Source organism: Triturus cristatus, chromosome 7, assembly GCF_964204655.1.
Source record: "Triturus cristatus chromosome 7, aTriCri1.1, whole genome shotgun sequence".
Lineage (NCBI taxonomy): Eukaryota > Metazoa > Chordata > Amphibia > Caudata > Salamandridae > Triturus > Triturus cristatus.
In genome coordinates this window covers 980,963,508-980,979,437 of record NC_140590.1, presented here as the reverse complement: position 1 = coordinate 980,979,437, position 15,930 = coordinate 980,963,508, and the positions used below count along the sequence as shown (strand labels likewise).

At 45.2% G+C, this 15,930-nt stretch overlaps 1 protein-coding gene across 1 annotated transcript in view; it reads right to left on the bottom strand.

The window, feature by feature from the left end:
• Window positions 1-3,854: 3,854 nt before the first annotated feature.
• LOC146810952 (uncharacterized) overlaps window positions 3,855-15,930 on the bottom strand; it is a 142,111-nt gene continuing 130,035 nt past the window's right edge. Inside the window, exons 2-4 of the mRNA XM_085615018.1 lie at window positions 6,333-6,431; window positions 5,672-5,770; window positions 3,855-4,436 (exon numbers count right to left, since the gene is read on the bottom strand). Of these exons, the coding sequence (XP_085471144.1) occupies window positions 4,393-4,436; window positions 5,672-5,770; window positions 6,333-6,431 (242 nt within the window). The 3' untranslated portion in view covers window positions 3,855-4,392. The remainder of the gene's footprint in view (window positions 4,437-5,671; window positions 5,771-6,332; window positions 6,432-15,930) is intronic.

The following is a 15,930-nucleotide window of genomic DNA, read 5'->3' as shown; positions in this document are numbered from 1 at the left end:
TGAAGGGCCAACATATCCCATTGCTGCATCTCCTACAAGACCAGGTAAAGAAGGCGTCTGAAGGGTTTGCCCTGCAGGTGTGAATGAAAACACAGACGTGCATGCCTTGGTTGAGAGCTTAGTCCTGCGCTTGACTTTTAATATAAGGCTGCAGCATGACATCATCGAGTCCAAAGAGTGCATATGTGCCACACTACTTGATCCCTGGTACAAAATAAATCCTGCCCACTTTCATCCCTTTTTCTGAAGGGGATGTTTTAAAATACAAGAGATGGATTACAAAGCAAGCCGGAGACTTGGAAGAAGAACAGCTGGAACTTCGAGTACCACCCTGCAGTTCTGGGGTGCCGCTTTCAACTTTCAGAGAAGGCAGTCTTGTCTCACAGCAGCCATAAACACCATCAACCAGAATACCGGCAACAACAGAAAAAGAAGGACCAGACCCTACCTCTGCACTGTATTGGTTTCAATTAGCAGGGCTCAAGTCCTGTGCAGAGGCGAAGGCAAAACAGATAGAGCAAGTGGCAGCACCAATGACCATCCACAGGATGTTTCAGGAGTATCTGGATGATCCAAAAGAGGTCTATGTGGAGCAAAATCCATTAATGTATCGGTATGGAAAGATGCGCCAATGGCCAGAGCTCAGTGGGTTGGCAATAAAGTATCTGGTTTGTCCTGTCGCCAGTGTGTCTGCTGAACGTGTGTTCAGTGCAGCTGGTGTGGTCATCACAGTGAGATGGACCAGTCTCTCACCTCAAAATGTAGAGAGATTGACAATGATCAAAATGAACCAACATTTTATACCACACAATGACACTGTTCCTGAAACAGCAGCACAGGAGGAGGAAGAGGGTGATTGGTCCGAAATTGAATCAAATGTGTTAGCTGACCAATTTCTGGGTGAACCACCTGAGTTTGAGGACGAACTCTACTTCCCGGAATAAGTATGCTAGTGCCCTCATATAACTTTTAAAAAATTATCTTTGAACTTAGTAATTTCTTTGCAAAAAAGCACACAAAAAATTAGCTAGAGAGGCATTATAATTTTTGTCTCAGATTTATGTTGTCCCACCTTTATTTTATTAGTCACATATATATTGCCAGATTGCATTTGGACCAGTGTGCATTGGAGAAGCATCCAGAATTCCTTCATGACATTGGGGACAACGCCTGCCCTCCTTGCATGCCTATTGCCTAATGCCTATCCCTTTTTGCATCACAGCTGTGTTGCTCTCTTGCCGGTTATCATGCCGTCGGATTCCTTCTGAACACTAGGAATAATTGGTCCAACAATGGATTCCCTATCACTTTGAGTGAACATTGTGTACAACACGCGAATTAATATTAACAAGAGATTTTGCGTTCACTTTTAAATTTGTGGACGTGCTATTATACACCAAATGTGCGATACGTCATTATGATCTGGGTATTCCCCGATTCAACGAATATGGAATAAGATTTCTCTCGTGTTACCTACTCCTTGCCCTGAAGAAGTTCCTGTGTTTTAGGAACGAAACGCGTTGGCTGTCTATTCTCTTTAATAAACAAGAAGATCAAGAAAAATTCTTTGGAATATATATCAATTTGGACTTTGTTTTTTGAGTGCACCTTCCTTTGTGTTACAAACTTTATTATCTGCAAGACTGCCTGCCAAATACCAAAATCCAATGTGTTGCCTGCATCAAAGATGATTGAATACCTAATACCTGAACTACCCGTGCTTGGATTGGATGAGGTAACTTCAACTATTGCAATGGTGAGGGACTGATTGCATGAGTGATGATTTAAGTTGATTGATGATTCATGTGGTGGCAAACACTGAGGGAGGGTGTGTTTAGATTGTAGTATGGGAAATTTCTTGAGATGATTATTGATTTGCATTGTTTGAGGGTTGAGTGATGAGCACTTATTTTTTTCTGTGATGATCAGCCCTTTCACTCTTAGCCAGATGTAATTAATTGCAGGAGTGTTCTCCTTTTTTCTGGTTCTTCAGACACCAAAACAGTCACTTTAGTTATTAAACAAAAACCTATGCAAAATACTGCAATTCTGTTTCATTCTCTACTTGTTCTTCAACAGCAGTGCACTGCACTCCACATCTATCTTGCTCGGGTCCTTGTGATTCATGATGATGCTGATGACTGGTCTGGTATGGGATTACTCGGAGTCACTCAGAACTGGAGAAGTATCATGGAAGAACTCAGCGCGGGACTAGGACTTGCAGGACTACCTCATGAATAGCTAGAAGCAAGAAGTTATAGAGTATACTATGGACTTGAGTTCAAAAGTAAACGCAGAGTCTGAGGCCTAGTACTCAGCTGAGTAGAATAGAGAGCATTTGTGAAATGCTGCTGCTGTGTGTGTGTTGGACTTAAAAGTGATACTTATAGTCCCCCTTTTGTTTTTTGGGCGCTGCCTCTGGGTCTGCTTGATACGCTTCTCATGCAGCTTACATTCCTTCTATCCTTCTCCTTGACTCTAAATGCAGTTTCTCTTTTACAATCCGCAGGCCTTCTTCTAGTCTCCTGAATGAACTAAATGATAAAGCTAGCTTAGCTCAACAACACTCCTGCTTACCTACTGAACAAGTGCTGAGAGGCCCCAAAGAGTGGGCATTCCCAAGGAGAATGCAGACGCACTACCCAATTTTGCAATACATTATAATTTTTCTTTTAACAATCAACTAAGAGAAGTGGGTGTGTGGGTTCACTCCCTAACCTAGAAGACAGAACATTTAGATATATGGTAAATTGGTTCTCGGGGGCAGAAGGACTGTTTGCAATGCATGTATCTGTACTCTGTCATACTCATTCCTTTGTTTCCTTCTAACAGATTGATAGAAAATGATGTGCTGCTGCTTATTGCCTAGATGCCTTGGGTTGTGTTTGTCTTTGTCAAACCTTTTCCCAAATCCCATTACCCATCCATTCATCAAACCCCTAACCCTCTTCCCCCGAGCTGTGTGATTTATTGAGGTGTGGCTTAAATGATACCATCAATCATACCATCAATTCGCCCCACACTTGGTGAGGCGAATGTGGTGAAAGCAACACCAACTTACTGTAGAATCTTCTAAGCAGTAGCCTACACCAGCCTATTACCAACCCGTGCATTCAAAATGATCCATATTTTTTGAGATATAGAATGAAGAACATCAGTCGTCAGCCTCATCATCATTCAGGCCTTGTGTTGCCTAACAATAAACGCCTAACTTAAGCTCGTCAATTCCATACTATGAGTCCATGTTTGATAACTTGTGGGTTTCACAAATACTGCTAGCTCCACATTAGCCAAAACTTTTTTTATCTATTTTAGTACAATCAGGCATTCTCATTGTGTCATCATCATCACATAGTACTTAGGTGGTGACAGTTCTTCGTAAATCTTTGATAAATATATAACCCACTTACTCATTCTTTCTACTTCCATTTCGGTTGCCTATGATGGATGATCAATCAATCATTCAGATCAATCCTACAGTTATAGCTCACCTGGATGGAACTGGAAGTGGGACCTCGCTTGTGAAGTTGTGATGCCTCCCCTGTTATTGCTGCACATATATTCAGGTAAGACTACTAGTATGGATGTAATTTAACTAAGTAAGAAATACATTAACTGCTACTGTTTTTCATCTAGATAGTTCAGAACTTCGACACAATATAGCCTATGTCATCTCATCATGGCAGCGTTCCCCATAATGGTCAAGATAGTTAGAGAAGTATAAGCCTAGACTCAATAACTAAGTGCTACCCTATCTCTAGTCTTAAGTTACAATAAGCACATAAACAGACTGCCTAAACTACTTGAAGGCATCAGTGCAAAGTAAAAGTAAAATAAACTACTTCAGGCATAAATTTTGATTATATCAAATAGTTTCCCTCTTTATTTATTTACAAAGCAACCCACCCTCTCCAACCAAACAAAATGGCCATACCTCTCCCAAACAAAACTGACCCAAGCCCCAAAACTGAAAATGTTCAATAAAGTCTCGAGTCCCACTCCCAACTCCCTTCCCACCCATTCCACCCCGCCCCAACAAACAACAAATCCCTCCCACCAAATCAAATTTTTTTAAAAAGGGCTAAAAGAGGTCATTATGGACGTCGGTCTGGAGCAGGTCCATGCTCTGCTCCATCAAGGTGAGCCGGCCCCTGATAGTGTCCAGCCGCTGCAGGATGTGGTGCAGCAATGGCCTGTTGCCATTCTGGTGGGGGTGGCAGCAGTTGGCTGGCAGCGGCGCCAGCGATGGGATGGCCAGGAGGCTGGATGTTGAAGGGGACCAGTCTGCACTGGGGCCCGGTAGCTGTACGTTGATTTCTTCCTCTTCCAGGACCACCAGCCACCAGTATTTCTGCTGGATATACTCCAGCCTATGCTGCTCAAACAGGCTGCTCACTCCTGCTTGTCGGGTGTTCCTGCTGGACCAGCAGGAGCAGCTATATTGAGAAAAACAAGAAAGACAAATTGTAAATAATGCTCTGTGCAAACAATTGTTTTAAATAACTGGGTAGTATAGTAGCAGTACATTGCTGGCCCCCTAGGGCCATTGGACTTTATTTGATGTGATGATTATGATTAGGAGAATCACAAGGCCAATTTTATGTTTTCTTTTACCCATGCATGTTGCCAAACACAGTCAGACACTTTGAGTTGAAAAATAAACTTTTCATTGAAGAGTACGGCATTTTGCACTATTATGGAGTACAAGTTGTGTGTGGTGCTAAAATAATGAAGCCATGCTCAACGCTAGCTAGCGCTTCTGCTAGTTTGCTACTGGCTGCAGATGTAGGTGACAGTTATCTATTTTTTATTCCAATGGCCCTGCTCTTTGCCAAATGCATTTCTCTTTCTATCTTGTCTCCAAAGAGGCTGATGAATAATAAATAAGATACTATGTCAGTCACACACCTCATGGACAATATGCAGATAATAATATATCATCCTGTCTGCTGTAAGTAGACGTTGAGGAAAATGAATCCAATGGACTGCATTACAAGTAATGGAACGGATTATATAGAATGTATTTGGCACATGTGTCACTCTGTATTCCGTTTGCCAAACTTGATATCAAATCATGCATTTACTCGCACTTTACTCTGTGGCCTCACCTGCCACCACGTATTTCCAACAAATTCATTGCAGGGCAGTAACCAAGGAAAGGAAACTTGATTTTCTCTACTGCAGGGGGTAGGGTAGAGGGATTAGATAGGTAGGGTAGAGCTTTTTTTAATATAATAGAGGGGCCACTATACTGATCATCGATTCATCCGCTTTGGCTTATTCAGTCACGGTTCATCAAAAGGGAAAAATCTGAACAAGTGTAACTTAATCTGTTATGGGAAACCATGATATATGTTCTGGAATCACTTCACATGATCATTGCATGGTTAAATGTGGCCCATGCCAAGTATGGCCCACCCACCCTTTCACTCATATACCATTTCCTTTCTTTTAAGTTACCTTCTGTTCTTTCATGTCTCCCTCAAGCCATCAAAGCTGTTATGTAGGATTTTGCTGCATTGCAGACAGAAAAGTCCATCATAATAACTCAACCACTGCAGTTGCTGGTAAAGCTGGGATGGAGGTTTCACCACAGACATTTTTTATGATGACGAGCGACGTCATGGCAATAGCTAGTGAGCATAGTAATTGCAAAAAATAAGCGACTTACCAGTGCCCGTCCCTGATGCCGTTTCTCTCCCTGCAACTGAGCTGTCGCCGTCTTCTCCTGCAGTGGCACTGGAGCCGGCATCATTGATGTTCTGTGTGGCTAGAATAAAACATTACACATAATTTAGATCCCAGATACGCAATCCCAAATACAACAGCAATGCAGCACTACAGCTCAGTTAGAACATATCTTCCAAATATCACTCTGGGTTTGATTGGTTGGTTCACAAAGTTAGACAAGCAAGGCATGGAATAACGGTCAATGAAAAGCATATTGTGTTGGGTGGCAAATGCAATGCGAGTGGGACCTCATACTTTTATTTTTCCAGCCTTGCTGCACTGCTAAACTGGTGGTTTATTGTAACTATAAATGAACGGGTCTGCAGCACACTACATTAGGGGGGGTGGGGGGTCCATGATGACCATGGCCACTGTCTCATGAACTGAACTGTGTTAGAACAAGGCATAAGCAGGAAAAAGAAAGCCTTCTGAACAAATATACATGGTGATTTGTGTAATTTAAAATACTAGCTTACTTCGTTGGGCCTGCTATCAGAATCTTCACAAATCACGATAGATAGCACCAACATTCCACTAGACCAATAAATACCTCAAGATTCTACAGTTCTACCCTAAGAAGTACAATCATAAAAAGGACTTACTGGGATCTGCAGAGCCCTCGGCAGCGGTGCTGGTGGTCAGCGCTGGCTGACCAGCTTGCCCCGGACCCCCTAAATTGTCCTTCTTCTTTCCCTTGGTTGCTGATGAAAGAATTTAAGAAGATAAATAAAAATAGATTTGTGATTCTGTTAATAATGTCCACAAAATGCTTTATGAAAAGCAAATGCTGTTGCTAAAACAGATCACCTATAGTACTACTAGTTTCGACTCAAGTCTCTTGACTAACGTTAAATCCATATTCCGAATCTCATTAACAAAAACTACATTTGGAACTAATGTATTGCAGTGAATGATCTTTGATTTTATTCTATTCCAACTTCTCAACACCCTAGATGAGCAAACTCAGTCTCCTTTTTTCGCAATGCATAGATGCATACTTCACATCATCACTGTGAATTCAATTAAATTACCTGGAACTGTACGAGTACATAAACATAGTCACAGAGAGAACGCGCTACTCAGTGATTCACTATAGTGACAGAAGAAACATTCTGCAATGGTTTCTTAATTAATCAGCCAAAGCGAGCGCCTGATTAACACGATTAGGTAGCGGCCCCTGCCTAACAGAAACTTGAAACTGGATCACTCAATAATATACCAGCATAAACTTTACTAAACATAACTTACCTCTGAGTGTGAGCAGCATGTTATTTTTTATTTTTGAATCGTAGAACAGAACCGCAACAAATAAAGAATACTCACCGAGCCCCCGAATCTCAACGCCTAGCAGGTTGAGTAGGTCCTGTTCCCAGTCGAGAATGTCCGGCCAGCGGTGCTTCAGCTGTTGGGTGGTGCGCCGAACCTCACAGGTGCACTCTCCGCGGTTCCAATGCAACGCGAATGGTTGCGCCAGCAAACTCTGCCCGAACGCGGAACTCCACATAGCGTGGCGGAGTTTTTTATCAACTCCACAGAATTCCACGTAGTAGGACTCCGCGAACTCCATTCACACCTACCCAGAATCAAGTAACTCCAAGGGCTTCCTGGCTTGTTTCCTGTTTTGAAGTCTCAGGTACATCGAAGATTTCCAACAACCCTGCTAAAGCCTCTGCCAGATGTGAGTCCTGTCCTGCCAATTGGTGCCAATCCAGTCCTGGGCCCTTAGAAGTGGGTTTCCTGGCTGCCTTCTGCTAAAACCCACACATTGCGGTTGTTGTGCCGTAAGAAACCAATGCATCTCACTTTGAGGCCTATACAGCGTTGCTGCCAAGGACGATGATATTGCATTGCCGGCTGTGCGGATCGGAACTGGCATCGAGAAGGGTTAGATGACGACGCATCGCCTCTACTCCTCACATCGGATGTTCGATGTTGATGCATCTCTCCATTCAAAGTACTTTTTCAGAGAGACAAGGTTGGTCTCTGTATCCGACCCGCACTCCATCACGGTCAGTTGCAGTATCAGATTTTACCTGGTCAAGTGCGGCCAGATAGCCCTCATTGGAGCTTTATATTTCTAAGCACTATATTTCAAGATATTCTTTAAAAATTCATAGCTCTATTTCTACTTATTGGATTTTTGTCGTTTTGGTCTTGTTTTGTTCATTGAATTAAGCTCTTTTATTCCAATCTGGTGTGGCTTATTTTTGCATGGTGTTGTTACTGGTGTACTGTTTTAAATGTTGCACAAATACTTTACACATTGCCTCTTAAGTTAAGCCTGACTGCTCTGTGCCAAGCTACCATAGGATGAGCACAGGTTAATTTAGGTTGTGTATCTGACTTACCCTGAATAGGAGTGTGATTCCCACTTGCACAGGGTGAATACCTCTGACAACTAGAGCCAAATTTCTTACAGACAGGATTGACTGCTGGTGATGGAGGAGGGTAAGAAGTGGACAAGACCCATGTGACACTTGTCACCCAGGTCTGGGAACATCCTGAGTGGCAGTGCACCGAGTAAGCGGTGGAAGGAGCAGTCAGTAATGCACAGGACCAGAAATTAATGGGAGTTGATCCAGCCACCTGTAACAAGCCATGGTACCACTAAAGATTTGGTTGACTTGGAAGTCCAGGGTAATTGCCATGATTTCTACCTCTGACTCAGGATAATATCTCTAAAACCTCAGACAAACAAAAAGTAATGACCTTTACTTTCTCAGGCACATGCTTCTCCGATTTCATGTGGATGGTGAGATCCAGTACATGAAAAATAAAGCTGATTCATTAATATCTGTAGGTTGGAGAAAAGGATGGAAGTTCTAATCTAGCAGAGGTCACCTGAGGTCCCACACTCACTATTGAAAAAGAGAATAACAACTCCAAAACCAAGAGTAGCAACAACTGAAAAACGTACCTGATTTCCAGAGAAATAGATCTCCCAGTGGAGGGGGATCCCAGTAGTCTTCTGAGGAATGGCTTCTTCGGCCAGCAATGGCTACCTCATCCTGGCTTCAACTCTGATAAAGAGCCCGGTGGAGGTATACATTTCTAACTTTTTTCCTTGTGGCAGAAAGTGTAAAAGGTAAATGGTTGTTCAATTTTGTAAATACATAATAGCACAATAGATGCAACATCTGGTTCTGTTGTTCACCATGCAACAAACCACAAAGAAACCAGAAAGCCTGCACTCCTGGACCAGCTGGTACAAGAGGCTCAATTTGTCCTACAAAACAATACAGTTAAAGCCAATGGAACAAGATTCTTTACTCCCAGTTGCTGATTTAAAAAAAAAGGACCTAAGCTGGAACTCTCTCATAAAGGATCTGCAATTTTCCGATAAATGGATCATGAATCAAAAAAATCAGGATTAAAGATCCACATTTTTTCAACTGTCACAAGAGAGTTTTAATGGATTGCTAGGTTTAAAAGATCGAAGATATGCAAACGTTCTCAACCCTACATGTAAGTGGCAAAGGATTCCTGTTATTCTAGGTGGGATGCTGCACAGGAAAACTGTTGAAGAAAATTCAATTTCCAACAGTAAGACAGTTTTATTCTTTTGTAGGCAGTGTGGTGTCTTATGTGTACATATTAACTATTTTGGCTCCACATGTCATTACTTAAAGATTATCTGGAAGACCAATGTTCCCAAATGCCAGGGACTGGGAAGAAGAGATTCACTTAAATACAAAGTCTATTCATTCCCTCATGTTGACATGCAAGAAGAACATGTTTCCAAGAGTTTCCTTTCAAAACCCTTCATCAATGTAAACTGTGATGACCTGTGCCTCAGTGGAAGGATGCAAGTCCATATGGGCATGTTCTTGGCTTGAGGGAAGTAGCTTCCTTCAGAGTAAATGTAACTAGGAGCAATCTTCCTGGACATCACATACTCACCTTATTGATCTCTGCAACAACAAGTCGTATTCAGATGGACAATCCTGCAGTTATAGTGGAAGATAGTTGCGTTCTGAGGATGCTCCACCAAAACCCAGTTTAAATTGTTAGTGATCTGGCTTCATTCAACATCAAAATGAAGAGAAAAGAGCCCAAGCACTTTAAAGACACCAAGAGCAAAATCCACCTTATCTAGGTAGCTGCTGGCCGTGGAAATGACAGGGTGCTCTCTGATGGCCCTATGGAATGTACCCAGAACAGAGGGCAGCGTAAGACCATCTTTGATTGCAGACTCATCGTGGTGCGGGAGTGATGCACTGATTTTGAGGGACAGTCAGAAGGTGCTTGTGCCGCTAAACATAATATGGCAAGCCGCTTCTCTTCCTGGTTGTTTACGGGACCCACAACCCTCTCCCCTTGAACAAAGTAAGGTGGTATAAAGGGAGGGCCAGCGTGGGGGACTGTGGGCTCTATGCCGAGCTGCAAAACTACAGATCTGTAGTCTGGGAGGGCGCCCTAAGGGCCAATAACAGTTCTGAAGTGCCGGTGCAGACAGCCACCTTATATCGGGTGGGTGTACAATAAAATTGGTGGCCATTTGCAGCACCATTTTGAGAGAAACTATGCAACCATGAATTTGTGCAATGACTATGACGCCTTTATTTGAGCAGGCGTGCTATCTGCTGGTCAAAGGGGCCATTGCAGCTCGAATAGTATAGGAATTAATTAATAGTGTAACCTGTGCAGTGTATGATCTGAATGAAACAGTACTAATTCTGGAATATGGGTTTCGACCTTTAAGTTCATAGTCACTCCAAATAATCACTGCTAGCTCTTCTGACACAGCTCTGGACCCCTGGACATACCATTTGAATTGACATTCCAACCTACAACAAAGTGACTTTTGCTTTTCCTAATACTGCCAGGGCCCCTTGGTCACTTACAATAAAGGCAGACTACTGTACATGTCTAAAAGGAAAATGTTCAGACAGCTTCTATTTTCAGTAGCACTAGAAGGATAACAGTCCAGTTTTGCTCAACAATCTCGTAAAGCCAACATGGATGCACCCATTAAATTCCCCATCGTGATGGTGGATTGAGTGACAATAGATACTAATAGAGAGCTGAAAACTAAACATACAAATATGGCTTCCTTTAAATCTAAACTGCAATTTATGTGCGGATTGGGGGAATCAAATTTGGAACCTGCAGGGGAAGGTGATTGACCTGGAAGACTGGAGTAGGAGAAGCAATATATTAATTTTTAGGCCCTCTGAGAAAAGAGCAGAATAATATGAAAGACTTCCAGAATGAATGGCTCCCTTCTCTCATCAACACGGAGAATAATCAACGTCTGAAATTCCAGAGGTTGCACAGGATGTATGTCAAAAGGTGAGTTAATCAAAACACCAAAGGCCCAGTACTACTGCCTATTTTGTCATAGACACTAAAGAACATTAATCCAGTTTGCCAGACAACATGGACTATACCAGTATAAACACAGGAGAGTCACAATCTCTGCAGACATCTGATAGAGATTTGTAGCTGCAGATCCCTTACCTTAGAATATTCCCCAGACGGCAGACTAGATCCCGAAGTTCTGAGCTGTGCGCCGGTAGGAGGTGTCGCCCAGATCCACATGGCATCATTTCCATCGTCCGCGAAGGAAGTGATATGAACGATGGCTATCTAGGTGCTACCCCAGCCCACTGACCTCAGTTTCTATGCCACCAGTGCAAAACCAGATTGAGCTCTTCTCAGTCACTTTTTCAGTGACTTCTTTCGACTCTTACTAGTGTGATTTTTATTTTTCAGAGATATTTCCAGAATAAACCCACGGCGTTCAAACCTTGTGGAGCCTGTCATCGACAGATGCCGTGACAGACCCCCATTTGTGTGTCTGTGGTACCTTGAGAGGGAGCACGACTACACCATGTGTTTAGAGTGCAAGACTGTGAACCCCAAGGCCATCCGCAAGTGGGCTATGAAGCTCTTGGCTGCAAGCCAGGCGAATCCGTGCTGATCCAGGTCCATTTCACATGGGAGGTATTGGAACTGCTCTTGGAGTCGCTTAGTGAGTCCTCGTCGCACCTTAGGCCTTCTTCACAGGGCCGTTTCTACCATTACGCAAGACTAGGCGGCCGCCTAGAGCGGCAAAAGGACTAGGACGGTAAAAGGGGGAATTTTTGTTTAATTTGAACCTACCTCAAAAGTATGATGGAATGGAAGTCCTCAAATAAGAAGCAAGAAGATTAGATTATCGGCGGCAGGTAGACAATGTTGTGCGAGCACCCATCTGTTTGCTTCAAATTGAGCAAGGTCACACAGATTGCCAGCGAGATACGAGCCCAGAATGTAGGCTATGTAATGCAGTTGCTGTCTTCTATCTCATGGTGAGCAACTATTAGAACAGTAAGTGCTGATTTCATCAGTGTGCGTTGCACATTGAAACTATTCTTTTTTTTAAACACGGTAATGGAAAAAACACTTTTGGAATTAAAAATATATTTGTTTAGTCACTCTGTCCTACGTTCCTCCAGTGCCATCTGGAGGTCTTTCTGACATTTGCAAACACTCGATCTTCGCTGTGGGCATTTTAGCCTCTCACTCACCAGAACCGTTCAATGGGACTAGGGGACGAGATACTAGACGGTAAGAATTCTCTCCACACTGCTGCGCTGCAGGTTCCATTGGTTTGGGTATAAATGTATCAAAGTGTTTGTTTACGTTTAGAAATCAGTTTAGAAATAAGGGGAGGCTAAGAATCTGTAGTGTCTTTTCAGGCTGGACGCATGCTTTGCAAAGCAGTTAAAATTGCAAGTTTTTAAGATGACGATTTGCATTTGTTGTTCGTTGACACTTAACTTAAGTGGGTAGATATTCACAGACCAGTGATTTTTAGAAGCACCAGGAGCACCTATTTGTAGTGGCATGAATGAGGGAGGCGAGACAGGTTACTGGTACATCTGAGCCTTGTTTATTAATTACACTCGGTAATACGGCCCACGAGGAGCAGCGGGAACAACAACCGCCGGCTAGCGTCCTCGCGCTCTTTTTCCCCTCCTCCCGCCGCCCCCTGACGTCACAGCCATCCTCGACCCCGGATTGGCCAGTGACGTCAGGAGGCACACACTATGGAAAGAGGACTGTCCTGTGATCCGGAAGACTAGTACGTTACTTCACGTACGACATCTCCCTTTCTTAACAAATGAAAATTATACATAGCGATCATCTCATAACAAAATCTTCGAACCTTTTAGGCGCCCTGATATGCCTTGTTGGTCTGCGGGGAGTGACATGCAGAGTGGACCCCCCGCCGCTGGTGCCTGTACCCCCTTGGCTTGCATTCATCGCATTATGACTGTCACTCCTCACTGATATGGGGCTGCTGTCGCTACGGCCTTCGGTATCCCCTCGGCCGTGCCACGTACTCTCACACCAGTCTGCACTTCCGTGCGCAGTCCGCCCTCGTATGGGAGGCGTATTACCACTCACACCATCACCAGTGGCACCATCATTGTCTTCTTGAACCTGCCACTCGTACAGACTATCATCGCTCTCGGTCTCGCGCACCTGGCTGCCTCTCATAATGATTTCCTCTTGGCCTGCCTTGAGCCTGACAATGTCGTCCTTGCTACGCCATCCCCCTCCTTCCAAACAGACAGCTCCCTTAGTCACTCCTTGCACACGTGCAGGGGTTTGAAAAACAGACTCTCCTTTCATCACCTTGGTTGGTTTCTTCACCAATACCCAATCCCCCTGCGCTACCTCTTTAACTTTGGCTCTGTTCACCATATCTGCATACCGTTTGTTGCTTTCCTGTTTAGCCATGATTCTTTCTCTGACCCTCAACCTCTCATCAGGTATATTCTCATGTTCCTCCCTCATGTCATACCACTTATTAAATTTGGGAGTAAGCTCACTCATACACCTTCTCCCTCTCATCAGGTAGAACGGAGTGTGCCCCGTGACTGCATTGGGCGTGTTGTGAAAAGTGTGCACCTTGTCCGCCAGAAATACTTTTACATCCAAGTTGGAGGCAACCGCCTGTTGCACACCTTCCTTCAAGAATCTATTCATCCGCTCGACCTGCCCATTGCTCTTAGGGCTGTAGAGCGGGGTCTTCTCCTGCTTGATTCCCAATCTGGCCAGGAAGTCCTTCATCTGTCTGGAGACCAGTTGTGTGCCGTTGTCGGACACCAGAACCTTCGGCTGTCCTTCACTAGCGAATATCTTCTTCAGCTCCTTGATCACTCGTTCAGTGGTAACCTCCCTGACGAACTTGTAGTGGATCCACTTGGAAAAGTAATCCGTGAGGACAATGAGATGTCTGCAGTCGTCAGGCAGCAGGGTGAATGGGCCTGCGAAGTCAATGGCGACCTTGATCCACGGACCGGCAGGAATGTCCACCAGCTGCAGCGTACCTTTCGCCGTCTTCCAGTGCTTGTCAGCCCTTAGGCATGGCCCGCAACGGTCGATAAAACTGCCAACATCGCCACACATCCCTGGCCACCAGTAGTATTGCTTGAGCAGATTCCTCGTGGCAGTACCGCCCGGGTGGCCCCTGTGAGCTATCCTGATTAGTTTTTCTCTCAACCCTTCCGGCGGCACAAATAGCTCATGTCTCTTCACGAAGCCGCCCTCGATGGAGAGTTCGGGGCTAACCTGCTGGAAACTCCGGAGCGCACCGTTCAAGTTCCGTATCGGGGGCCAACGAGCCTTTATATGGTCCATCACCCTTCGCATGGTCATGTCGTTCTCTTGGGCCGCCAACCACTCTTCCTCAGAAATGGATCCTTCGCACATGGCCGTAGCGTCCACCAGCGCCACCACGCACTCCGTGTCATCCAGGGAACCGTCCTCCTCTCCATTGACCGGCATGCGCGACAGGCAATCCGCCCTGCAATTGAGGCCACCCTTGATGTGTCTGATGACGAAGTGGTATTCCTGCAGCCTGGACAGCAGACGCAGCAGCCTCGAGCTGGCCTTCCCGTTGCCGCGACCTTCGCCGTCCATCATATAGATCAAGGGCTTGTGGTCAGTGACTAGTTCGAACTCCATGCCCCACAGATAGTTCCTTAGTTTCTCCACGGCCCACACGCATGCGAGCGTCTCCCTCTCGATGGTGCTGTAATGCGTCTCGGCGTCGCTCAGTGACCGGGAAATGAAAGCGACCGTGTTTTCCTTCTTCCCTTGGAACTGGCAAAACACCGCGCCGATACCCTTGGCGCTGGCGTCAACTGTGACCACGTTCCGGAACGCCCTGTTGTACGGCTGTTGCACTGGAGCCGCCACGATGGCCTGCTTGACGGCGTCGAAAGCAACCTGTTGGGCCTGCGCCCACGTAAATTTTTCGTTCTTCCTCAGCAGTTTCCGTAAAGGCTCCACAATGGTCGCATATCCCTGCATGAACTTGGAGTAGTACTCACTGAGCCCCAGGAACGATCGTAAGGCGTCTTTGTCTCCGGGACACGGAGCATCACGTATGGCCCTCACCAAATCATCTTTAGGCGCAATGCCCTCCGCAGTCAGCACGTGTCCCAAGTAGTCGATCTTGCCCTCCATGAACTTGCACTTGTCCTTGGAGACTGTCATCCCTTTTTCGCGCAGTACCTCCAGCACGTTGCCCAGCAACTCCAGGTGCTCCTCTTCATCCGCCGTATGGACTAAAATGTCGTCCTGGAAGGCTTCAACGCCTTTCATGTCGCCGAAGAGCAGATCCATCAACCTTTGGAAGACACCGGAAGCTGAAGGGAGGCCGAACGGGAGGCGGACGTACCTGTACGCTCCGAACGGGGTAACGAAGGTGGTCAGTGTCTTGGACTCCTCCGTGAGGCATACCTGGTGGTACGCGGATTTCAGGTCTATCAAGGTGAAAAACCTCGATCCAGACGTGGAAGACAGGATCTCTTGAATGTTGGGCAGAGGGTGGCAGTTCACCAGAATGTTTCTGTTCAGAGACCGCAGGTCCACACACAACCGAATGTCCCCTGTCCTCTTCTTCTTGGACACCACGATTGCGGACACCCACTCAGATGCACCTGCTTCCTCTATCACCCCTTCCGACTTCAGCCTATCTAGCACAGCCTTTAGCTCCCCCCTGACAGAGAGGGGAACTGACCTGACCTTGTGTTTAATTGGCACAGCACCTTCTTTCAATCTAATGGCGTGCACGAATCCTTTCACACACCCTACTTTGTTCTCAAAAACGGACTCAAATTTGCCGATGACCCCCGCCAAACCCTCAGGCAAGTCATCCGGCTGCACGTAGTTGACCCAATCATCCCTCAGAACTATGGG